General features: G+C 45.6%; 1 protein-coding gene across 3 annotated transcripts in view; it reads left to right on the forward strand.

The window, feature by feature from the left end:
• Nucleotides 1-12,425, forward strand: part of nup205 (nucleoporin 205) — a 189,430-nt gene extending 177,005 nt beyond the window's left edge. For all 3 annotated transcript variants that reach the window (XM_072484243.1, XM_072484244.1, XM_072484245.1), the window contains exons 38-43: nucleotides 1,727-1,853; nucleotides 3,822-3,988; nucleotides 5,244-5,367; nucleotides 6,500-6,628; nucleotides 10,278-10,351; nucleotides 12,090-12,425. In XM_072484243.1, the coding sequence (XP_072340344.1) occupies nucleotides 1,727-1,853; nucleotides 3,822-3,988; nucleotides 5,244-5,367; nucleotides 6,500-6,628; nucleotides 10,278-10,351; nucleotides 12,090-12,242 (774 nt within the window). In that variant the 3' untranslated portion in view covers nucleotides 12,243-12,425. The remainder of the gene's footprint in view (nucleotides 1-1,726; nucleotides 1,854-3,821; nucleotides 3,989-5,243; nucleotides 5,368-6,499; nucleotides 6,629-10,277; nucleotides 10,352-12,089) is intronic.
• Nucleotides 12,426-27,127: the final 14,702 nt, after the last annotated feature.

The following is a 27,127-nucleotide window of genomic DNA, read 5'->3' on the forward strand; positions in this document are numbered from 1 at the left end:
GGTTCAATTCCCGTACCGGCCTCCCCGAACAGGCGCCGGAATGTGACGACGAGGGGCTTTTCACAATAACTTCATTGAAGCCTACTTGTGACAAGCGATGATTATTATTATTATTATTATTATGTATATCAAATAAAGGCAAGATTGAATCGGTTTGGGTGGTGTTCAGGGGCCCTGCGAATCATGTCCACATGTTTTGGGTGTGTCCAAAGCTGAGGGGTTCTGGCAGGGGTTTTCTGGTGTTATGTCTGGGATTCTGGGTGTGTGGGTCGCCCGAGTTTGGAGGTGGAGATATTTGGGGTGTCGAAAGACCCAGGCGTCCAGGTGGGGAGAGAGGCCAACATATTGGCCTTTGCCTCCCTGATACCAGAGACAGATCTTGTGCTGGGGGGACTCGGAGCCGCTGAAGGCAGAGGTATTGGTGAGTGACCTGGCAGAATTCCTGTGGTTGGTGAAGGTCAAGTTTGCTTTGTGGGGTGGCGGAGGAGGGGTTCACCCGGAGGTGGAAGCTGCTCATTGAATTCTTCAAGGTGGTCTGAAGAGTGGTTAACACTGCTCACCGAGGATCCGGGATTGATCCCGGCCCCGGGTCACAGTCCGTGTGGAGTTTGCACATTCTGCCCATGTCTGCGTGGATCTCACCCCCACAACCCAAAGATGTGCAGGATAGGTGGATTGGCCATGCTAAACTGCCCCTTAATTGGAATGAAAGAGAATTGGATACTCTAAATTTATGAAAATTTAAAAAAGCGGTCTGAAGGTTCGGTGGGGTCGGAGGGCAGGGAGTTGGGGGGGGAGGGTACAGGGGGGAAAGACATGGAAGGCGGTGTGCGGTGGGGTACTGGTATGGAGGGGTTGGGGAGGGTTCAGGGGGGAAAGACATGGAAGGCGGTGTGCGGTGGGGTACTGGTATGGATGGGTTGGGGAGGGTTCGGGGGAAAGACATGGAAGGCGGTGTGCGGTGGGGTACTGGTATGGAGGGGTTGGGGAGGGTTCAGGGGGGAAAGACATGGAAGGCGGTGTGCGGTGGGGTACTGGTATGGAGGGGTTGGGGAGGGTTCAGGGGGGAAAGACATGGAAAGTGGCATGTGGGGTGTGTTGGTATTGGGGAGGTTGGGGGTTTGGTTTCTGTTCATGTGGATGTTTTGGTCTTCTGATATTTTCATGTATCTATGTAAAAAGCCTTGAATAAAAATATTTTAAAAAAAATAATGGCAAGACTATACCTGATGACGGTGCTGGGGTTTGCTGATTTCACTTGTCGATGTGATGCTTCCTCCGAGACTTGGATCAGAATTTATCACAGTGGAATATTTGTTGTTTTTAATCTATTTATGCACAAGTCAGGTGTGCTCCTGTTTGTTTCTGCATCTCTGTAATTGTCCTAATTTTTAATAAATCTGATGCTAGTTTTAGTCTGTTTTTCTCTGCCTATCAAAATGGACGTAATAATAGGAAGCGTGGGTTACTGTACTAAGGAAACGGTAATAGTCATTTAAAATGTCAAATAATTCACACCACGCATAAGATGCAAGTTCCAGTTTACGGAAAGCACGAGTTTACTTGATTAAAATTGCATTTTTACAGTTTACAGGGGTTGGGAGAGAACTCCAACTGTAAACAGGAGCTCTAGTTGGCTCAGGAGAGGTTCTGTTGTTTTCTGATTACTCTGCTTGTGATGAAAGTTGGATGACGTTAACTGTGGTTCTTGTTTCTGCCTTTACAGATTTGTGCAAATGTGGTGCAATATTGTCAAACGCTCCTGATACAGAGCAGTCCTGGGTCCCAGCACACAATCTGTCTCTTTACTCCAAGTCTTGCTGAAGGCACATCTCGAGAAGGAAGTAGGCAAGGTCAGCATACTGCCTTCCAGCTTCACCCCTCACTACAAGCATATTTTGCCATATGTTAATCCTCACTTCAGTAGATTGTAAATAGTATCTTTGAGAAATTGACTGAACAGGTAGACGAGGGTAGAGCAGTTGATGTGGTGTATATGGATTTCAGCAAAGCGTTTGATAAGGTTCCCCACGGTAGGCTATTGCAAAAAATACGGAGGCTGGGGATTGAGGGTGATTTAGAGATGTGGATCAGAAATTGGCTAGCTGAAAGAAGACAGAGGGTGGTGGTTGATGGGAAATGTTCAGAATGGAGTACAGTCACAAGTGGAGTACCACAAGGATCTGTTCTGGGGCCGTTGCTGTTTGTCATTTTTATCAATGACCTAGAGGAAGGCGCAGAAGGGTGGGTGAGTAAATTTGCAGACGATACTAAAGTCGGTGGTGTTGTCGATAGTGTGGAAGGATGTAGCAGGTTACAGAGGGATATAGATAAGCTGCAGAGCTGGGCTGAGAGGTGGCAAATGGAGTTTAATGTAGAGAAGTGTGAGGTGATTCACTTTGGAAGGAATAACAGGAATGCGGAATATTTGGCTAATGGTAAAGTTCTTGAAAGTGTGGATGAGCAGAGGGATCTAGGTGTCCATGTACATAGATCCCTGAAAGTTGCCACCCAGGTCAGAGGTAGGTTCTTTACGCAAAGAGTAGTGAGGCCGTGGAATGCCCTACCTGCTACAGTAATGAACTCGCCAACATTGAGGGCATTTAAAAGTTTATTGGATAAACATATGGATGATAATGGCATAGTGTAGGTTAGATGGCTTTTGTTTCGGTGCAACATCGTGGGCCGAAGGGCCTGTACTGCGCTGTATTGTTCTATGTTCTATATGTTCTATGTATCCTCTCCATGTTAAATATTCACAGAAATATAGCAAAATACCTGATTTGGTGGTAGCCACTATGGGGCCGGTCACAGTTGGGATTGATTAGATTTTCTGAGCACCCATTTCTTTTCCTCTGTAACCCGTTGCAGGTTAATGGGGTTTGGTCTTTCCTGGTTAGATATGGATCAGAATTTTTATTAATGGGAGTTTGAGGCTGAAGGATTTATGCACGATTGTTGAAGTACATGAACATGTAAGTTCTTAATAAGACCACTAATAAAAAGATAAAAAATAAAAATGCTGGAAATATATGAAAGGCCATCTCGATCTGCAATGTTAACTTTGTCTCTCTCCACAGATGCTGCCTGACCTGCTGAGTGTTTGCAGCACATTCTGTTTTTATTTCCAATTTCCAGCATCCGTAGTATTTTGCTTTTGCACTAATAAAAGCAACCGGTTGCATTGGGAAAAAATTGCAATGTTTGCCCTTAGTGTTGGGTGGGGTTACTGGGTTGTGGGGATAGGGTGGAGGTGTTGACCTTGGGTAGGGTGCTCTTTCCAGGAGCTGGTGCAGACTCGATGGGCCGAATGGCCTCCTTCTGCACTGTAAATTCTATGATAATGTCTCATCAGGCTTTTCTACTTTGAAGAAGACCAGCTGCACCGTCTCCAGCCTCCCATTGCCCACATGGTCGGACCTTTCCGGGAGTCTTTATCTTTTCTGTTGCACTATACGTTTATCCCACAGCCGGCATGGCTGTGAAAAGGGTAGAGAAATTTCACAAAACAAAATGGAGAGGAGTAGGGGAAAGATGGGGAAATGAGGTGTGATGAATACCACTGGGCCAGCACTGTGACCAATGTTGTAGCTTGACATTTTAACCATGGTTTTTTTTTGGCAGAGGTGATACCTCAGGAATACAGCTTGCGACTCTCCATCTCTCACCTTGGATATGTCCAATATTAACAGCTAATAACCAGGAACCCCATCAGTAGAGAGGAGTAGGGGGAGGGGAGGTTCTGTGACCAGATTAAAACTCAAACTCTCTCCGGCTTGAAGTTCACTGAAGGGGATGTTTTATTTTCTCCCCCCTTGCAGATGCTCAGTTACCAATGGTTCCTTACTGGAGGTTGCCCAGCCTTGGAGTCATCCTATTCCTGTTGAAACAAAGTGCAAACGATTTCTTCAGCAGTTATGAGAGCCACCGGCAGAGTGTGACCAAATACCAGAATCTGCAGCATCTACCCCCAGATGAAATAAAGGAGGTTGGTCTGTGCCCTCTGAATTTTTTTTTTTGTGTGGGTGATTTTATTCAAGTGCCCCTTCAGATTTTTTTAAAAGTGATTCCACTCAAGTGGTATCTTAAAGGGACCGACTGTCATGCGGCTGCTCGGGTACTTTCAAATTGCTGTGGCTTTCAGGGAATTTAGCGTGTGATATATGTTTTATTTCAGCCTTTGCTCACAGATTGCAAACAGCACACGATGGTTTTGATTATTTTATGCGTTTTCTCCCCTCATTTCTATTCTGAATGTTTTATCTCCTCCCACGATATCTTTCGGGAATACTGTCCTTCTCCCACCACTTCACCTGCATGCCCATTCGCCATGTATGAGCTCAGGATAGTGAGTCTTTTCAAGGCCATTGAATCGTTGTGTCGATCACCTTGGAACATGACCAGGCACATGCCAGGCGTTGACTTCCGACTTTTAGCGGCAAGCCACCAGTTAACAACCCGAAGTAGGAAGCGTTGATGAATTTCCCTTTTCTTAATCTAGGTTCGAGGACATTTATATTGCTATCCATGCTGATGTCAGCTCTTTCTGTACTTGGGTAGGGGCAGGGAGTTGGGTGGGATTGCAGGTTTGAAACTGATGCAGTCTTTATTGGGAGTTTGCCTGTTGTGGCTGTATTCTGCATCCACTTAAAGTCACAGGTCTAGTGAAGTGTTATACTGCTCTGAAGTTTCCAGTTCATGGTGCAGTTTGCTTCCTCCAGTTTTGGGACACAATCAATAGAAGATTAAAGGGAAATTAGTAAAAGTGGTTTTATTCCTGTGTGGACATGGGACACTGACCTGACCCTGTCTGTCTTTCAACCCACTGCCCGATTCAAACACAGTCCAATTATGGATAGGCCACAATGTTTGCATTTTGGAACCCAATTTTGTTTCTGGACTTTCTGGATCAATCTGGTCAAATACTGAGGCATCCACCTTGAAGAGGAGTGGTCAGGCATGAAAAGGCCCACTCCATGTCTCAACTCGTGTCTTCTGCTCTTTGAACTAATTGTTATAGTAAACTGTGTGTCCAGATCAATTTTATTAATTGGCTCCTTAAACCACAATTGAATCACCCTGTAGTTTCTTCCAGAGAAATGCACCTTGACTTCCTTTACACCTTTCAACCCAGAGTGTCATCTTTGCTGCCCTCCTTGTACCCTCTGAACGGCAGCAAGAAATGGAGAAAGAAAAATGATGAAACATTTCAACTGATCGTCTTACTGTCTTGTCTCCCACAGCTGTGCCAAGCATTAGTATCAGTTGGTGTGGACAAGATTTCAGCAGCTCAACGGCAGGTTCTAGCCAGGCGCCGGCTTGTGCAGCAGATCAACCACAGAGCGGAGCTGCTGTCCCTCTATTGCTGTATCCTTCACTGCTTTTTTTCTTTCCAGTTCAACTTCGACGGTTCAAATCTTGCATTCCCATCCCATCCAGAATGTTTTCCCAGCTTTCTTCCAAATTTCCCAATGTTTTAATGAAGCCACCGTCTGACCCTCAGTACGAGATTTACAATATTGAAATTGTTGTACTCAGTCATTGTGTTTTACAGCACAACACGAGGCCCTTGGGCCATCATACGCCCATCTATTCTAATCCCATTTCCAGCACTTGATCTATAGCCATGTACCCTATGGTATTTCAATAGATTATCTAAATGCTTCTTAAATGTTGAGTGTTGCTGCAGCTACCGCCCTTTCAGACAGTGAGTTCCAGATTCCCACCACTCTCTAGGTGAAAATTGTTTTCCTCCCATCCCATCTAAATTTCCTACTTCTTACCTTAAATTTATGCCCCCTGGTTTTTGACCCCTCTACAAAGGGGACATGTTTCTTCCAATCTACCCTATCTATGTCCTTCATAATTTTGTACATTTTGATGAGGTCCCCCCTCAGGCTTTTCTTCTCTGATGAAAACAACCCCAGCCTATACAGCCTCTCATTGATAGCTGAAACGTTCCATCCTGAAGAATCATAGAATTTACAGTGCAGAAGGAGGCCATTCGGCCCATCGAGTCTGCACCGGCTCTTGGAAAGAGCACCCTTCGCAAGGTCCACACCTCCATCCTATCCCCATAACCCAGCAACCCCACCCAACACTAAGGGCAATTTTGGACACTATGGGCAATTTAGCATGGCCAATCCACCTGACCCGCACATCTTTGGACTGTGGGAGGAAACCGGAGCACCCGGAGGAAACCCACGCACACACGGGGAGAATGTGCAGACTCCGCACAGACAGTGACCCAAGCTGTGAATCAAACCTGGGACCCTGGAGCTGTGAAGCAATTGTGCTAACCACTATGCTCCCATGCTGCCCGAATCTCTTCTGCAGTGCAATCACATCCTTCCTATAGGGTAATGGCGTCTCCTGTTGGGAGGGCATGGGGTAATAGCATCTCCTGTTGGGAGGGCATGGTGTAACGGCAACTCCTGTTGGGAGAGCATGGGGAAATGGCATCTCCTGTTTTATTCCTTGACCTATTGTAAATTTACAGTCATTGTGGAAAATTGTCTCTTTATCCTGTGGCGACATCTGGAGTATTACTTCCTGTACTTTACCCCTGCAGATTCCCATGTTTCACTCGATATCCTGAGTGGAGCTTACAGGGGCAGGCGTTTCCATGGTATGCACCAGATTTGGCATTGAGCAATGCATGTGTATGACTGCTATTGAGAGACTCCTTCTAATGCAGATCCTGACCTCCAGTTGTTTTCTGCACTTAATATTACTCACTTATAGTTTCACAATGAATTCTATATTCTGCAAGATTTTTATCCTCCTCTCTTTGCTGGCCAAGGTTCAATATTCAATGGATCAGGCAGTGTGGAAAGGGAAGATTTGCATGAAGCTAGTGGTATACTCCCAATAGTTGATTGATTAAAAAGCATTGCCAGGCATGGCATTAACCTATTGAAACCAGAAGTTAACAGATTCAATTCCTGGTCTGAACCAGGTGGATTGTAATTACCTTCAGACTGTCAAACTGAGACGGTGGTGGCAACTCTGTCTTGCTTGAGCATTTCAGAAGGCACTATAGTTGGGAAGGGAGTTGTCACAGAGACTACAAAAGGCAGAAATAACTATCGTTGAACCTCTTGGGTCAAAGAACAAAGAACAAAGAAATGTACAGCACAGGAACAGGCCCTTCGGCCCTCCAAGCCCGTGCCGACCATACTGCCCGACTAAACTACAATCTTCTACACTTCCTGGGTCCGTATCCTTCTATTCCCATCCTATTCATATATTTGTCAAGATGCCCCTTAAATGTCCCTATCGTCCCTGCCTCCACTACCTCCTCCGGTAGTGAGTTCCAGGCACCCACTACCCTCTGCGTAAAAAACTTGCCTCGTACATCTACTCTAAACTTTGCCCCTCTCACCTTAAACCTATGCCCCCTAGTAATTGACCCCTCTACCCTGGGGAAAAGCCTCTGACTATCCACTCTGTCTATGCCCCTCATAATTTTGTATACCTCTATCAGGTCGCCCCTCAACCTCCTTCGTTCCAGTGAGAACAAACCGAGTTTATTCAATCGCTCCTCATAGCTTATGCCCTCCATACCAGGCAACATTCTGGTAAATCTCTTCTGCACCCTCTCTAAAGCCTCCACATCCTTCTGGTAGTGTGGCGACCAGAATTGAACACTATACTCCAAGTGTGGCCTAACTAAGGTTCTATACAGCTGCAACATGACTTGCCAATTCTTATACTCAGTGCCCCGGCCAATGAAGGCAAGCATGCCGTATGCCTTCTTGACTACCTTCTCCACCTGTGTAGCCCCTTTCAGTGATCTGTGGACCTGTACTCCTAGATCTCTTTGACTTTCAATACTCTTGAGGGTTCTACCATTCACTGTATATTCCCTACCTGCATTAGCCCTTCCAAAATGCATTACCTCACATTTGTCCAGGTTAAACTCCATCTGCCATCTCTCCGCCCAAGTCTCCAGACAATCTAAATCCTGCTGTATCCTCAGACAGTCCTCATCGCTATCCGCAATTCCACCAACCTTTGTGTCGTCTGCAAACTTACTAATCAGACCAGTTACATTTTCCTCCAAATCATTTATATATACTACAAAGAGCAAAGGTCCCAGCACTGATCCCTGTGGAACACCACTGGTCACAGCCCTCCAATTAGAAAAGCATCCCTCCATTGCTACCCTCTGCCTTCTATGGCCTAACCAGTTCTGTATCCACCTTGCCAGTTCACCCCTGATCCCGTGTGACTTCACCTTTTGTACTAGTCTACCATGAGGGACCTTGTCAAAGGCCTTACTGAAGTCCATATAGACAACATCTACTGCCCTACCTGCATCAATCATCTTAGTGACCTCCTCGAAAAACTCTATCAAGTTAGTGAGACACGACCTCCCCTTCACAAAACCGTGCTGCCTCTCACTAATACGTCCATTTGCTTCCAAATGGGAGTAGATCCTGTCTCGAAGAATTCTCTCCAGTAATTTCCCTACCACTGAAGTAAGGCTCACCGGCCTGTAGTTCCCGGGATTATCCCTGCCACCCTTCTTAAACAGAGGAACAACATTGGCTATTCTCCAGTCCTCCGGGACATCCCCTGAAGACAGCGAGGATCCAAAGATTTCTGTCAAGGCCTCAGCAATTTCCTCTCCAGCCTCCTTCAGTATTCTGGGGTAGATCCCATCCGGCCCTGGGGACTTATCTACCTTAATATTTTTTAAGACACCCAACACCTCGTCTTTTTGGATCACAATGTGACCCAGGCTATCTACACCCCCTTCTCCAGACTCAACATCTACCAATTCCTTCTCTTTGGTGAATACTGATGCAAAGTATTCATTTAGTACCTCGCCCATTTCCTCTGGCTCCACACATAGATTCCCTTGCCTATCCTTCAGTGGGCCAACCCTTTCCCTGGCTACCCTCTTGCTTTTTATGTAAGTGTAAAAAGCCTTGGGATTTTCCTTAACCCTATTTGCCAATGACTTTTCATGACCCCTTCTAGCCCTCCTGACTCCCTGCTTAAGTTCCTTCCTACTTTCCTTATATGCCACACAGGCTTCGTCTGTTCCCAGCCTTTTAGCCCTGACAAATGCCTCCTTTTTCTTTTTGACGAGGCCTACAATATCATTCGTCATCCAAGGTTCCCGAAAATTGCCGTATTTATCTTTCTTCCTCACAGGAACATGCCTGTCCTGTATTCCTATCAACTGACACTTGAAAGCCTCCCACATGTCAGATGTTGATTTGCCCTCAAACATCCGCCCCCAATCTATGTTCTTCAGTTCCCGCCTAATATTGTTATAATTAGCCTTCCCCCAATTTAGCACATTCATCCTCGGACCACTCTTATCCTTGTCCACCAGTACTTTAAAACTTACTGAATTGTGGTCACTGTTACCGAAATGCTCCCCTACTGAAACATCTACCACCTGGCCGGGCTCATTCCCCAATACCAGGTCCAGTACCGCCTCTTCCCTAGTTGGACTGTTTACATATTGTTTTAAGAAGCCCTCCTGGATGCTCCTTACAAACTCTGCCCCGTCTAAGCCCCTGGCACTAAGTGAGTCCCAGTCAATATTGGGGAAGTTGAAGTCTCCCATCACCACAACCCTGTTGTTTTTACTCTTTTCCAAAATCTGTCTACCTATCTGCTCCTCTATCTCCCGCTGGCTGTTGGGAGGCCTGTAGTATACCCCCAACATTGTGACTGCACCCTTCTTATTCCTGATCTCTACCCATATAGCCTCACTGCCCTCTGAGGTGTCCTCTCGCTGTATAGCTGTGATACTCTCCTGAACAAGTAGCGCAACTCCGCCTCCCCTTTTACACCCCCCTCTATCCCGCCTGAAACATCTAAATCCTGGAACGTTTAGCTGCCAATCCTGCCCTTCCCTCAACCAGGTCTCTGTAATGGCAACAACATCATAGTTCCAAGTACTAATCCAAGCTCTAAGTTCATCTGCCTTAGACACTAGCAAATCTCGCGGCCAGGATATTTATGCCTCTCCGGTTTAGATGCAACCCGTCCATCTTATACAGGTCACACCTGCCCCGGAAGAGCTCCCAGTGGTCCAGATAACAGAAACCCTCCCTCCTACACCTGTTTAGCCACGTGTTTGTCTGCTCTATCTGAGTCACTGATAGACTCTTCACAGCTTTGCCCAGTCCAGTGTGAAGAGGATACGCAATGGCCATATCGGGTCTAGTGTTACATAGCTAGTTTCTGGGCCTCTTGTTTCTTGACAAATGATGCAGAAAGCTGATCTGTTTTATATATTTCATTAAATTCAGATTCCTACAGTCTCGATTCCAATGACTCCAGGCGTTTCATTCTAAGTCAAGTACAGCAGCACGATATTGAGCAGGTAGGCATTGACCTTGGTTGCCACGCATATTATCAAGCAATGTTATTCTTTTGGTCACCGTGTATTTGCCTGACATGTTTATGCTGCTTTGTAACAAATAAATGAAGAATGATGGGAATGGTGGGTTTGAAACGGGATACGTCAGTTGAGTATTGGTGCGAGTGGGAAATTAATGCAGAGGGGGAGGTGATGTTATTTTTTGCCTTCAGTACATGTAGTGGTGGTGTTACAGGCAAACATTTAATTCATCTATCTATAGGATCATATAATTAGTAAAGGGAAAAATACTATAAGCGAAGTTAATTGTGTACGTAAATTTTAAATGAATCGAATAAGATGAGATGGAGATGGCAGTGCAGGTGGTTTTCCACACTTTTATTTTTCTTTATGATCGTCCTTGGGATGTGGGCTTCGCTGGCTAGGCCCAGCATTTATTACCCATCCCTCGTTGCCGTTGAGAAGGTGGTGGTGAGTTGCCATTTTTAATCGCTGCAGTCCATGTGGTGTAGGTACACCCGCAGTGCTGTTAGGGAGGGAGTTCCAGGATTTTGACCCAGTGACAGTGAAGGAACGGCGATATATTCCCAACTCGGAATGGTGAGTGGCTTGGAGGGGAACCTTCATGTGGTGATAGTCCCATGTGTTTGCTGCTCTAGCGGACATGATCGTGGGTTAAAAGATGCAGTTGCAGCCGCAAGTTGCATAGATTTCATAAAATTTACAGTGCAGAAGGAGGCAATTCGGCCCATCGAGACTGCACAGGCCCTTGGAAAGAGCACTCTACTTAAATCTATACCTCCGCCCTATCCCCGTAACCCAGTAACTCCTCTTTCCCCCCCCCCCCAAACACTTTTGGACACGAAGGACAATTTAGCATGGACAGTCTACATAACCTGCACATCTTTGGACTGTGGGAGGAAACTGGAGCACCCGGAGGAAACCCATGCAGACTCTGGAGTTTAGAAAAATGAATTGAGATCTCATTGACAAACGTAAGATTCTGAGAGACCTCAACAGGGTCGACACGGAGGACGGAATTTCCAGCCATTCCCGCTAATGGGGTTTTCATCCACTGAAGTTGACCTGTTGTGGGTTCCCTGGCGAGGGACAGTCGAGCCATGTAAGTTGCCATTGAGTTTGGTGAGGCCGGAAGATCCGTCTGGCAGCCAACGTAGTGGGGGTGGGGATTTCCGGCCTAAGGTTTCCCTGGGCTGGGATGCCTTGCACTTCAGGGTATCATCTCCGGATAAGGAGTTGGCCATTTAGTGATTTTTATTTGGCCAATTCGCTGAAATGTGAATTTTCTTCACACGGGGATTGTGAATCTTTGGAATTCTCTACACCAAGAGGACTGCGGAAGCTCACTTCTTGTGCATTTACAAAACTAGGATCAAGTGTCTTTTGCGATTTCAGAGATAAAGAATGTGATAATCATGTGAGGACGTTGAAGACCAGCCATAATTGTATTGAATTGTGGAGTAACCTTGAGGCCTACTCCTGTCTAATGTTCTTATTTAATTTTTTTTTTTTAAACCTTTTTTAAATAAAATCTAATTTTGTAGTGCATTGAATATATATGGATAGGTGCAGGCTTGAAGGGGAGTTTTGTTTCAATCCTGGTAATCTTTAAAGGCATCTTGCGGAGATAATGGAAAGATATCTGGTGAACAGTCTGCTGTGAATCGGGCATGGTTTAAAACTATATTTAACAATCATGTGTTCTGGATTTTTCCTTCAGCTTCAGATTGATGCCACAGCGAGCTTTGGGGAGTCGCTACAAAAGAAGTTGCTCGACATTGAGACAGTTTACTGCAAAGTGCGGTCACGACACTTGTTTATTCAGGCGCTGGTCCGACGGATCCGTGGCCTTGTGAGGATAAAGAGGACTTGATGGTCTTCTGCTGAAGCACACAACTGTATACGTCCACCAGCTGTTTTCTCCCCTTGATCCCTCTCCTTGAAGTCGTAGGTCTCTGTAAGGCTCACAAAACCAGTTTCATATTTTTTACTAAGGATCGAACGTAATTACAATTAAATGTTATTTTTCAGAAAGAATAAACTTCAGTTTTCCGAACTGGAGGTTGAATTTTTCTCTGAGACTCTCAGTGATGGACAACTAGATCAAAGATTGATCCAGATGAAAAGGCCATTTGGCCTTTTTTTTCTAACGTGCCTTCCCTACTGTCCTCTCATTAACACAATTCAACATAACAGCTTATCATGACATTGAATGTTACCACAGGTGCTCTTGTCACCATTTCACCAATAAACCAAAGTTGTCTGTCTTCTAAATCTTCCCCCGCTTTCCTCTTGGGCATACTGCCAGTTATTTCCCCCTCCGCTTCACTCAGTTGGTAGCAGTCTTGCCTCGGAAGGTGGAATACCATTCCCGAGAGGTGGGCACACACTTGGTTGTGAGGTGCTGCATTATTGGAGGTGCTACCTTTCAGACAGAATGGTAAAACAAGACTCTCCGCAGATGGATGCAAGAGATCCTGTGGCATAAAGATGCCAAGATGGTGTTGATCTGCCATCAGACCTCTCGTGAGTACAGACTGCCACTGATCAAATTTCACAACGATGGCCTTCATCAATGTCGAGGGCAAATTGTTCTTAAAATTTCACCATCTTCTGTGCCGGGAACACTGATTTTGGTTGAATTGCGCCAAAAGAAGCAGTGCGATCAAGCTGAAACTCCAGACGTTATCCTTTCTCTGTCTTGTACTAAAAACCATCAACCTGAAAAGTTAACTTTGTTTCTCGCTCCATAGATGCAGCCTGACCTGCTTCTGTTATACTTTCAGGAATTTAAAATGAATACACCCAGGCTTAATGAGTTGACACTGATTTAAAAGCTATCTCTTTTCTCTGCTAAACCTATTTCAAACAGCTTTAATTAAACATAAAATCCCTACAGTGCAGAAAGAGGCCATTCAGTCCATCGAGTTTGCACCAATCTTCTGAATCATCGAATTTACAGTGCAGAAGGAGGTGGAGGCCATTCGGCCCATCGAGTCTGCACCGGCTCTTGGAAAGAGCACCCTACCCAAGGTCAACACCTCCACCCTATCCCTATAACCCGGTAACCCCACCCAACACTAAGGGCAATTTTGGACACTAAGGGCAATTTATCATGGCCAATCCACCTAACCTGCACATCTTTGGACTGTGGGAGGAAACCGGAGCACCCGGAGGAAACCCACGCAGACACGGGGAGGATGTGCAGACTCCGCACAGACAGTGACCCAAGCCGGAATCGAATCTAGGATCCTGGAGCTGTGAAGCAATTGTGCTATCCACAATGCTACCGTGCTGAAAGAGCACCTTACCTAGGCTCACTCTCCAACCCTATCCCCGTAACCCCATCTACCTGAGCTACACATCTTTGGACACTAAGGGGCAATTTAGCATAGCCAATACACATAGTCTGCACATCTTTGGACTGGGAGGAAGCTGGAGCACCCGGAGGAAACACACGCAGACACAAGGAGCCAGGGCAAACTCCTCACAGAGAGTCCACCTAAGGCCAGAACAATCTGGGTCCCTGGCGCTGTGGGGCAGCAATGCTAACCACTGTGCTATCCCTAAGAAATGTAAATGTTGCCACAGTCCCAGATGACCAAAGGCTGCTTCCCCCTATGGAGGGAGAGCTGACTGGTGGTGATTGAACCTGAGGGTCACCACACCCCAGGTGATTGAGAAGGCGTTTATGAATAACCCCAGCCGGTATGGGAATTGAACCCATGCTGTTAGCCTTTTCTGCATCATGAACCAGCTGTCCAGATAACTGAGCTAACCGACCCACCTTGTTACTTCAAAATAACATCTTTAAATATATGAAAGAAATTTTTTTAAAGCAACATTTGTAAAAAATTATATTTTAAATCACTGCCCTAATGGGCTGTTTCATGGCAGATTTTTGTGTGTTGCGATATGTACACAAGTTATTGGAAGCACAAGGAAAAGGTGTTTTTAAAAGCAGATGCAATTTTGGGTGCAGTTTGCACTGAACTCAGCGATAGTGCCCAAAGTGAAAACTCTACTCCAATGGAATGTACCCAAATTGAAAGGAAGTGACTAACGGTGCTGCATGAGGGCCCACGTTGAGGTCTCCGATATCTACCATATTTATTGGTGACTTTGATAATACAATAAGAGTGCAGTATATCCAAGTGAGCTGGTATTACAATTTTGGATGGTACAGTAAATACTGTAGATGGAGCCGTCACATTACAAAGAGAAATTGGTGGATTAATTGAGTGGACAAAACTGTGACAGACAAATTTTGACACAGGCAAGTGTGAGGTGATTAATTGTGGATCAAAAGATTGATAGATCTGAATGTTATTTAAATAGTGAAAACCTCGGAACAGGTGCGGTCCAGAGAAATTTAGGGGTTCATGGACACATCACTAAAATGTAGTGATCACCTTCAAAGAAAATCAAAAAGACCAATTAAATGTTGATGACATTAAATGTCATCAACATTTAATTGGTCTTTTTGATCATCTGAGAAAGTTTGCTACATCTGAGAAAATTTGGGCACTTGCATCTTAGAAATTATATATTGCCCTCAGTTGGAAGGAGTGTAGCTCAGATTTATAATGTTACTGAGGCTTATGAGGTGTGTAAACTGGGTTTATGTTCCAGAGAAGATTAAAGGTGGTTTGAGAAATTTCTATTGTAGAGTAAAGCTTTATCCTCTACTAGAGGAACCTAGGACAAGGGAACATAATCTTAATATCAGAGCCAGGTCATTCAAGAAGAGTTAGGGAAGCTTTATGCAAAGGGTGGCATAAGTAAAAATATATAATAAATAATCTTTATTATTGTCACAAGTAGGCTTACATTAACACTGCAATGAAGTTACTGTGAAAATCCTAGTCGCCACACTCCAGCGCCTGGTCAGGTACACAGACGGAGAATTCGGAATGTCATATTCGATTAACACCACATCTTTCAGGCTTGGAGGAAACCGAAGCACCCGGAGGAAACCCACGCAGGCACGGGGAGAACGTGCAGACTCCGCACAGACAGTGACCCAAGTGGGAATCGAACCTGGGATCCTGGAGCTGTGAAGCAACAGTGCTAACCACTGTGCTGCTGTGCCACGCTTTACAAAAAGCAATAAATGGCAGCTTAAATCAATTGATTTAAATCTGAAAGAGATTGATTTTTGCTAGGCAGGAGTATAAATGGAGCTAAGACAGGTTGCTGGAGTTGAGGTAAGTCTATCAACCATGATCTCATTGGGTGGAATAGCTTACTCTGTAGTTGTGTTCCCAGGGAGTTATTGAGTATCTCGCGGAAACAGTGACCATAAGTAATGTAAATGTCACCTGAGGTTGCTCTCCCCTTGGAGAGCTAACTAGTGGTGATTTAACCAGAAGGTCTTCACACCATAGGGTGAGAAGGCAGGGCCTTCATGAATAGCCTCAGACAGTACGGAAATTGAACCCGCACTGTTGGCATCGCTCCGCATCACGAACCAGCCATCCAGCCAACTGAGTTAACCGACCTCCCACCTGCTACCATACGTAATAGTAACCCCTAGTATCGTTATGCTTTCCCGCAGGAGTAAACACTGACCCCTGCTGTTATTGGGATATCTCTCTGGGACAAAGATTGATCTATCGTAGTGTTGACACTTGATCATTTGGATCTAATAAGATCTGATGTAAAAATAATAGAACAGCTCTAGTATAGTCATGTGCAACAAAGGATTAAAGGATTGGCTCATGTTGACCTTCCGTGAATTCTTTGTGAACACTTGTCGGACTTTGAGTAATGAAGTCAGGAAGCACATTTTTTACACGTAATTCTGACATTCTCCTGTTTGGATATACCCCTCACAGCCCAATCCCATTCACTTTTACTTGTTGGCTTTGAAGAAATATTATCCAATACTCTCCAAGGCAGTAAGTTTTATCAACTTCCCTCTGTAGCCTCCTACCTGCGAAGATATTGCTTCCGGAACTGCCTTGGCTTCCTATCAGATGTTGGACAGTGTCTATTTTTATTCTTTGGTAGGATGTGGTTTTCAAAGGCATGGCCAGCATTCGGCCATTCCTAATTGCCCTTGAACTGAGTGGCTCGTTGGGCCATTTCAGGGGGACATTAAGAGTTAACTATGTTGCTGTAGGCCAGACCAGATAAAGACGGCAGATTTCCTTCCCTAAAGGACAATAGTGAACCAGATGGGTTTTTATAGCAAGTAGTTTCATAGTCATTATTACGGAGACTAGTTTTTAATTCCAGATTTTAAAAAAAATGTTTTTTAACCCACCAGCTGTCATGCTGAGATTTGAACCCACATTCTCAGAGCATTAGCCTGAATTACTAGTCCAGTGACAGCACAATGCCACCATCTACCTTTCATCCTTGTTTCTCCCGAAGGCAAATAGGTACCTCCGTATCTTCAAATTCATGGGCTGCAAACTTTCAAGTGTATTGGTGTGCAACTGGCCTGATCATTTCCTGCTGACTCATGCTTAAACTCCATCATAATTTTCTCTCCCAAGCTGAATTGGTAATGCTGCACAATTAAGTTGGAGAGTGAAGTAACTCTGAACTCATTTGTACTACTGGCTGTTTCCTTCAGTCAACCTCCTGTTCCTGTTGGCCTCTCTTGAATAAGTTCAAAGAACTTACAAATTACTACAATCAAGGCTGCCCATCCAGCAACATTAGCCCTGCCTTACTTCCTATGCAGCACCTCCCAGTTCCTTCATTTCTATCTTTTACCAAACTGTCCCCACCATTATTCCATCGCTTTTATCCATTGCCTCCTGCAATCACCTATCGGCGGTTATGATGCTCAAGACCTTCCCATACAGTTTCTCATCATCAAATATCGATCCATGGCCCATGGATGTTGGCATCAGTAACCTTTCTCTAACCGCCATTGTCCCTACATCATTTCGATACAGTTCTCATCATACTTTCCATAAAAGCCTGTTTAAGCCTCTGCTCTTTTCAATTCTTGCACAATTTCAAACCATCCCTTACTGTGAAATTCTGGAATGCATTCTTGCCTCAAACCTATATAGTTACCTCTCTCCCTTCTCTATTTGATATCCTACAATTGGTTTTCACCCCATCCATTGCAGAGATTTGTCTTGACAATCACTAATGATATTCTTTGTGATTAAAAGTGGTTGCACTTTTCACTCAGGCGATCCCAAAGTGCTTTCTGACCAGTGAAGACTTTTGGAATGTTATATAGGAAATGCAGTAGTGCATTTGTGTACAGAAAGTTCCCTCAAACATCAATGATTGTAAAGCACGTTTTTGGATGGAAAAATATCCATCTCCCCATGTCTTCTATAAAATAGTAGTACCATGAATTCTGTTATGTTCCCCTGAGAGGACAGACCGTGTAATTGGGAAGACCACACCTTCAAGAATGCTCCGCAGCTTTGCAATGTCCGAAACCGTCAAACGCACCCGGAGACGAGAGAACTGCCAATTGAACAATGGGTGACCCTTCAGATTAAGCTGTTTCGGTCACAGAAATTATTATGTTCATGGACACCGGTACACTGCCTAAGTAAGGATCTGTTCTTAATACTTGTGATTCCAGAGTTCTTATTTGTCAGCATCTGTACTTGGACAGATAGCAACAAGTTAGAGACGGTGACACCGATGTTCATTAGATCTTGTTGCAAGGGGAGGCTTGTTGTATGGTTCCGGAGGCAAAGGCAACTTGAGAGGCCCTTAGTTGTGGCTTCTTGTGTGAGGTATGATTTGTTGGATGTGAAGAGGTTAAGGCACGGTAGCACAGTGGTTAGCACTGTTGATTCACAGCGGCAGGGACCCAGGTTCGATTCCCGGCTTGGGTTAATGTCTGTGCGGCGTCTACATGTTCTCTGTGTCTGCGTGGGTTTCCTCCGGGTGCTCCGGTTTCCTCCCACAAGTCCCAAAAGACGTGTTAGATATTTTGGACATTCTGAATTCTCCCTGTGTACCCGAACAGGTGTCGGAATGTGGCGACTAGGGGCTTTTCACAGTAACTTCATTGCAGTGTTAATGTGACAAAGATTATCATTAACTTAAAGGTGTCATGTCATCCAAAAGGTGATTCCTCTCCTCTCTCTCTTCCCCCCCCCCCCCCCCATCCGCCATACAAGATTCCCTCAGTATTGCAGCCTAGAATGTGTGTTCAAGTCCCTAGAGTCCGGCTTGAATCCATGACCTTTTGACTTGCGGGAAGAATGCTGCCATTCAGCTCGAGGAGCCCGACCTGAGTTTTACATTTATTCCTGCAGACTGATCATCTATTTGGTGCAGACTGGGATATTATCATTGCAAATAATAGAGTGGGCTGCATTTGGCTGGTGAACTAGGTCCTGACTGACTAGCCCCTGAACTGGAGCACTCCAGGCTACACAGAATCAAGGACACGCTTTTTAAAAAAAAAACAATCCTTTATTAATTCGATAAGATGAACCTGTTAACATAGACGGTACAAGCACTGCACTCTCACGAGCTGGGAATTACAAGCAAGAACAGTCACGTCGGTCCACGTCTCGAGGGCGACAGCACTCGGTATGATTCACAACATTCTCATGCAAAATTCACCACTACGGCTTTCACACAACTGTTTAGTGTGAATAAAGCGTGAATGAAGTTGGCAGACCCGGAACACGTGGCTTCTGAGATCAGAAGTGACACGTACCCAGTCGGCTTATGATATTTGAGAAGGCAGTAGTCGCCAATTCTGGGGCACTGCTACGACGCAGGCAGATGATCAAAGTTTGTTTGGTTTTCACTTAGTTATTGTATCAATTTTCTTTTGAAGAGATGGAAGAAACTGTCCATTAGAGCAGGAAGTGAGGAAGAAGGATTTTGACTGACGTCTAATGGAAGCACAGTTCTCTCGGTAAAGGAAGGTGATTGAGGGGTGGACACAATTTTAGCTTGCGGACCATTCAAACTGACCACAATGGTGTTTGTTAGTGGTTTGTTTTGGTGAAGGTGCTGGTTGCAGCAATGAGTGCTCTTTTCAGTGACTGACGAGTGCTGTTCCTTGCAAGCGTCTAGAAAGTCCTTTCAGCAGATCCAAACTTTGAAACTGCCCTCCAAAGCAGGGGCCAGTAATTCTTGCACATTCATTTAACTAAACATGCAAACATTTTACACAAAGTTCTCCTTTCTCTTTTCTTTTCTCTCAGCACAAATGTCACCCAGTATTTTCTTGGTTCCCCCCCAAAACTAGGGAATGAATCAGTTCACAGAACCTGACCTACAAACACTATGGTGAAATGGACTTTATTGTTAGACATGTCTAATACGTATGTCGGAGAATGTGCTTAAGGGCAATTTCAGCTTTCGATTTAATTAAGCAAGCCCCTGTATCAGATCTAGAATCATAGACTCCCGACAGTGCAGAAGGAGGCCATTTAGCCCATCGAGTCTGTGCTGGCCCTCCGAATGAGCACCCTACTCCCCCGCCCTATTCCTGCAACCCCATAACCCAATCCATGCTTGCAGTGACCAGCTTGACGCTTTGCCTGATCTGAGCCACACCGGTTATTTGACTTAACCCATTTTAGTGCAAAACTGTGACAACAGAGGGGAGCCAATTCAATAGCACCCGAAAACCGGCATTGGGAATCATGAAGCATCTATTCTTCATGTTGGCACACAGCATGCAAACTTTATGCTTGCCTGCTCATTTGAATGGTAGTCGCTTGAAGCCCACAATACTGTTCAATGGCTGCACACCTCTCAGCAGGAGACCCAGGTTCATGTGAAAACTGTGCCTCTTAATACCAAGGCGCATGCTGGCTGCAGCAAAAGCTGGAAGTGGAAGACATACTGCACAGGAAGAACAAAGCAACACAGGAGAAGTACGTCATATAGGCCCTCTTGCCTATTCTGCTATTCAATGAGATCATGGCTGATCTGCAACTTAACTCTATAGGCTTGTCTTTTCTCCATAGCCCTTAATATCTTTACAAAACAAAAACCTATCACTTAGATCTAGGAACAATGGCACAACAGGGCAGTGAATGTGCTCCAAAGTTCTCAACACAGGCTTGATGCAGCAAGTGGACAGGAACAGAACGATCTGTCCACATGGAGCCAAAAGATACACCAGACATATTCTTGAGAGGTCAATGGGATCAGATTGCCATCAAAGTTAATGCCAGCAGCCTAGCTTTGAGGACGGGTTAGTGATTCAGTGGTCAAGCTCAGTGAATGCATCTTCAAACAAGCTATGATCTTCATACGCCATTTGCTGTCAATTGAAACCACTTCACCATCTCACGAATATTTGCCAAACAGCGCTCATACCTCACATTCATTGCTTCACCTCATCCTCCCACACTCCACACCGCTGCAGGCTGCTTATCCAGATTTCACAATGACTGGCACATTACCCAAACTCAAGGTGGCAACTGACAGACCTTGAGATAGGGACCTGGAAACAGGCTGTTCATGTGACCCATATAATTCAACATTTTTAAAAACCACTGACTAATCAGAAAAAGAAAATGGCCCATTAAAGTCTCAGAATATTGTAGGAGAGGGGTATAGTTCAGTCAGTGAAAGTTTGGATATTCTGTTTTTGTGGGCGCTCGAAGGGACTGAACATCACCATGGAGGCTCCCTGTGGCTACAAAGTTCTCTATCTTTATCCCAGGCCGGTTTACATCTGAAGGTAACTGGGTTGCAGGGATAGGGCAGGAGCCTGGCTAGGCTGTAATATTTTTTAAGAAGTACCAAACATAAAAGACAACTGATACTGGACAGGGGGCAGACCAGCTGAAAACTGGAAAATTGGCAGCCTAGTCAAACAGGTTCCCCCCACCCCACCAACTCACTGACACACCTCTCTCTGGTAGGGCAAGGTGGTGCACAACCAAAAAATAGCCAAAACTATTGGGCAAGGCACAGACTTCATTGCATGTCTTTATCCCAGTGAGAGAGATGGTGCTGACCATCATTGGAGTGGCCGTGACTGAGTAGTTAACCACTGGCACAAGATATTGGCACCGTGCACACTTGGCAAGATAAATTAGCAGCAGTTCCTGTAGGCGGTGAGACACTGGGCATGAAGAACATGCAGTTAAGGGCAGGGGACAAGGGATGATGAGGTGGCACACAAGCTGAGGGAATACAGAAGAGGAATGATGGGTATTCATACAGGAATGTGAATGGACAGATTTGCCAGAAAACCTGCTCCCATCACGACTTGGCACAGACTCTGCAGAGCCCATTTTTCCCAGGCTGCAATTGGTGACCAACTCTATGAGAACACTTGTGGACCGAGCCAAGATGTAGCAGCTGATGGCTGGTGTACCGACAGCACAGGGACTGCAGTGATCCAAGGAGGCAGCTCACCACCACCTTCACAACGGCAATCAGTGATGGGAAATAAATGCAGGTCCAGCCATTGACGTCCACACCCCACCAAAGAATCAATAAAAATAAATTGCAGTCCAAGCAGAAGGCGCACAATATCTGGGTGTTGCAACAAAGATTTCAGCTGGCTGCCATGCAGGGTCAGACAGTTGTTGTCATGGCTGCAGATACCAATGTGCAAATGGGCCTGCAAAATCTCACATAGCCCAGCAGTCCCCGCCAGCACACTGCTAGATTTGCTGAGACGCTGTCCTGTGACTCAGTGGATGTTGAATTTGCTGTCCTTTCCTGAGATGACTGAATTCACCCTCCCGGCAATGCCATTTCCCCCATTGCCTTCCCTTGTTGCCTGTCAGCCAGCCGACTACTGTCGCCCGTACCCAAGGTGGCGCAGGCAAACGCCGGACCTAACTCTCCTCCAATGAGTCAGCAGCCTTTCATCAATCCCGGGGCAGTCACTGAGGTAGCAGGAAGACAGGCAAAGGTGCAGAGGAAACACACACTAAGGGGATGGACAAAGGTGATTAGTTGACTTTTGTGTGGCATATGTAACGGTTTGGTTGTTAAGTTGGTTCAGAATCTATGTTTTGTGGTGACTTTTATTATGTGGCTAAGAGGATGCAGTAATGGTCAGTAGGAACAGGCGTCGGAATGTGGCGACGAGGGGCTTTTCACAGTAACTTCATTGATGTCTACTTGTGACAATAAGATTTTCATTTAATTTCATTTAATTTAGGAAAAGGACAGAGGTGTGGGACTATTGCTCTGAGGCTACAGATCTGTCTGCAATAGGTGGCAGGTTTCAACGAGCACCTCCTCATTTAGGGTGGCAGGGACATCAGAGACCCTCAGGGGATGGTCGTCGCTGCATTTTTGCAAGTCACCCCCAGACCCAGGTAAGGGTCCCGTGCTCAGAATTAAGAGCTGAATGGCAATGGCGGAAGCAGTGAATTTTCAGTGTTGACGGCGGAATAGCTAGCACCTCAAGCAGCAACGTCTGCTCACAGACCAAATCCCCCAGCAAGAGGAGGGAAAACCAGATTGTATCCCTTTCCTAATCATACTGCCCTTCAAATTGAAAATGGGAGACTCCAACGAGCAACTGAACGGGAAAGCACAGGACAATGAGGTGTGGAGAAATGAGCAGTGGGCAGGTCACCACCACACCTCCGAGAGTGAAGCAATAATCCTCGCTGAGGTCGAGATCGGTGGATTGTTCCTTTAGGACCCTGTGTAGACATGGAAAAGTGCAAACTACCAAAGTGCCCAACCAAAGTAGATCAGGAAGGAGTGCTGTGGTAACGTCAGGCCTTGGGTGTAAAAGTCTGGAAAATATAGGAGAAAGGAAAGATGAGACCAGTGAGGAGTTCCACAGCTTTGAAGAATTCAATTGAGCGAAGATCTGGTGAGTTTTCATTTCAATGCAGGGAGAGGAGAGTCTGTCGGAATCATGTCGAGATTTTAGGAAGAATTGATTTATGATAGTGCAGCTTCCAATATGCTTCTGGCATGCCTGACACAGCTGTGAAAAGAAGCCTCACCAAGCACCCCACAGCAGACTGCAGTCCACGTAAACCAGGTATGCAACATGACCATACCCCCTACAATACAAAATGCAGAGGCGAGTGGCATAGGAGCAGGACAAGTCCATTTAGTCCCCCTGGCCTAGTCTGCCATTCAATGAGATCAGAGTTGATCTATCACCTAATTCCATTTACCGGCCTCTGCCTCATACCCCTCATACCTTTGCTCAACAAAAATCTATCAATCTCAGAGTTATAATTATCAAATGATCAAGCATGAGCTGTCATTTGCAGACGAGTGTTCCGAATTATTGCCATCCTTTATGTTTCTTAGTTTCACTCCTGAAGATCTGGCTCTAATTTTTAGGCTATTTCCCTCAGTCCTGGACTCCCCAACCTGCAGGTATAACTTCTCTTTATCTATGTCAGCATCCTTTAATATCCTGTGGATCATCCTCTAACCCTCAAAATTCCAGGGAATCCAGCTCTAATTTCAGTAACCTCTACTCGTGCATTAAACCTTGGAGTGCTGATATTGTTCTGGTAAATCAACAAGTATCATTCGCAGAACTGAACTCAGTACTGAAGGTGAGGTTTTGTAAGCTTGAAGCATGACTTATATTCCTTTGTATTATAGTGCTTCATATATAAAGTCAGCAATCCAGAAGCTTTTTAAAAAATATACATTTTGATCTTTACTACTTCCAAGTATTTCGCCATTTAGAATCACACCAATCTATCATTTTTAGGTCCAAAGTGGTTGACATCATACTTGCCTACATAGTAATCTCATTTGCCAGTTTTTTGCATTCACTTAATGTATTAATATATTATAATTTTATGCTTCCACCTACACTGATTACAGAGCTGTCTGCCTCTTAATCAGCCCTAATCTCCTCCAGGGTCGCTCAACGGGCACCTCTGACTTCTTGACCCGGAATCCAGCCCAGATTCAGGATCGAGCGCTAACATTCAGTCCACTGTTGCAGAAAACTATTCTGAATCCACTCAGGAATTTTTCTTACATTTCTGTTTCCATGCTGCTTATCCTAAACAATCAGTTTTCATATATACGCTGACAACACCCAGCTTCACCTCGTCACTACCTCCCTCAGCTCCTCCACTGTCACTGAATTATCAGACTGCTCGTCCAGCATCCAGTACAGGGTGAGAAGAACTCTCCTCCAATTAAAGACTGGAACGATGGAATTCATTGTTTCAGCGGCAGCAGCCCCCTCCCCCCACAAGATGTGTTTCCTAGATACCGACTCTATCCCTCACACTCGTAATTGTCTGAAACTAAACATGATGCCATGTTTGACCTTGACATGAGCTTCTGACCACATATCTGTGCCATCGTTAAGATTGCCTATGTCTGGGCAGCACGGTGGCGTAGTGGTTAGTACTGCTATCTACGACGCTGAGGACCCCGGTTCGATCCCAGTCCTGGGTCACGTGTATTTCTCCCAGTGTCTGCGTGGGTTTCGCCCCCACAACCCAAAGATGCGCAGGGTAGGCGGATTGGCCACGCTAAATTGCCCCTTAATGGGCAATTTAATGGGAAAAGAAAATTGGGTACTCTTAAATTTATATAAAAAAAGCTTGCCTATGTCTACCTCCGTAACACTTCCTGACGCCCTGCCCCAGCTCACCTGCTACTAAAACCTCGCCCATGCCTTTTGTTACCTTTTAGACTTGACTGTTCCAATGCACCCCTGGCCGGACTCCCACATCCTCCCTAAACCTGAGGTCGTTCAAAACTCGGCTGCCCATGTCCTTACTCGTACCAGGCTCCTTTCACCCATCATCCCCCGTGCTCACTGACCTACACTAGCACCGTATTGATTTCAGATCCCTCCATGATGTGGAGATGCCGGTGTTGAACTGGGGTGAGCACAGTCAGAAGTCTTACAACACCAGGTTAAAGTCCAACAGGTTTGTTTCGAATTACCAGCTTTCGGAGCACTGCTCCTTCCTCAGGTGAATGAAGAGGTGGGTTCCAGAAACATAAATGTGGACAAAGTCAAAGATGCCAGACGATACTTTGAATGAGAGTCTTTGCAGATACTTAAGTGTTTACAGATCCAGACGGAGCAACTGGAGGGAGAATCATGTTATAGAGGTGTGAACTGTCTCAACCCAGGACAGTGGTAGGATTTTGCAAGCCCAGGCCAGATGCTGGGGGGTGAATGTAATGAGACATGAATCCAAGATCCCGGTTGAGGCCGTACTCATGCGTGCGGAACTTGGCTATAAGTTTCTGCTCGGTGATTCTGCGTTGTTGCGCGTCCTGAAGGCCGCCTTGGAGAACGCTTACCCGGAGATCAGAGGCTGATCCTTGACTGCTACCCTTGACTGCTGAAGTGTTCCCTGACTGGAAGGGACCATTCCTGCCTGCTGATTGTCACGCGATGTCCGTTCATCCGTTGTCGCAGCGTCAGCGTGGTCTCACCAATGTACCACGCTTCGGGACATCCTTTCCAGCAGCATATGAGGTAGACAACGTTGGCTGAGTCGCATGAGTACGTACCACGTACCTGGTGGGTGGTGTTCTCATGTGTCACGGTGGTACCCATTACATGTGAGAACCCGCCATGCCTTCACCCCGCTCCAGCCCCACAACCCTCTGAGAGATGTACGGCCGTCTGCTTCTCAAATGTCCAATTTTAACCATTCAGTTGCAACCTTCAGTTGCCAAGGCTAAAGTTCTGGAATTCCCCTCCCCCTTGCCCCCCCCCAAGCCTCACTCCTTCTCTTGCCCCATTAAGCCACTCCTTAAAACATATCTCTTTGGGCAAGATTTTGGTTATCTGCCCAAATATGGCTCAATATCAAACTTTGCTTATAATTCTCCTAAGAAGCTCCTTGAAAGTTTTCTTATATGAAAGGCACTATATAAATACAAGTTGTTGTTGTTGTTATTGCTATTGTATGGAAATTAAAATACCCCATTCAAGCCATTATATCTTCTACTATGATTGAAGCAATTCACCGTTTGCCCTCCAGCAGTGTCCCTGTCTGGCCTGTCGACCTTGCACATCGGTCTCCTCAGTTCCCTTGCCTTGCAGCCATATCCCAGCGATGGTTACAACTTCACACACTCCTACAATTGCCCCTGCAATTCATTCAATTTTCTTCTTGTATTTTGTGGGTGTTTGTATAAAGAACACTGTTTGGGCCACACGCGTTGACCTGTTCCTCTGGTCTAATGATGTTTACCTCACCTGTTTCTTATTTCTCTAAAAGCAAAATGCTGCTGATGCTGGGGGTGCTCCGGTCTCCTCCCACAGTCCAAAGATGTGCAGGCTAGGTCGATTGGCCATGCTAAATTGCCCTTAGTGTCCAAAACGTGTTATGGGGTTATAGGGGTAGGGCGGGGAGTGGGCCTTGATGGGGTGCTCATTCAGAGGGTTGGTGTAGACTCAATGGGCCAAATGACCTCCTGCACTGTAGGGATTGTATGATTCATTCCTTTCAACATTATTATTTATACTACCTCTCCTCCCTGACTGCTAATCATCGGGCGGGATTCTCCAGTCCCCCACCCACCTATTTCTCGACCACGTGCTGTTTGCTGGCGGTGTGATTCTATACTTCTGCCACTTATCAATGGGATTTCCCATTGACGTCACTGCTGGGAAACCGAGGGCGGAGGAGCATGCCGCCAGGAAAAGTGAATCTCAACGGCCAGAGAATTCCAATCCTCTTCTAACACTTGAAAGTTGGCCTCCTTCTGATGGGCGGTCGCTAGTAGGGGGAGTCAGCACTCTAGACCTCAGCCTCTCATTAACCCCTACCCACTGCCACCCCTGGATTACTGGTGCCCCTGAGTTTCCTCAGCCCTTCAACACTAATTGTCCCAAAGTGGTGGGGGATGATTTTA

The sequence above is a fragment of the Scyliorhinus torazame genome, chromosome 19 (genome assembly GCF_047496885.1).
Source record: "Scyliorhinus torazame isolate Kashiwa2021f chromosome 19, sScyTor2.1, whole genome shotgun sequence".
NCBI classification, from domain to species: domain Eukaryota; kingdom Metazoa; phylum Chordata; class Chondrichthyes; order Carcharhiniformes; family Scyliorhinidae; genus Scyliorhinus; species Scyliorhinus torazame.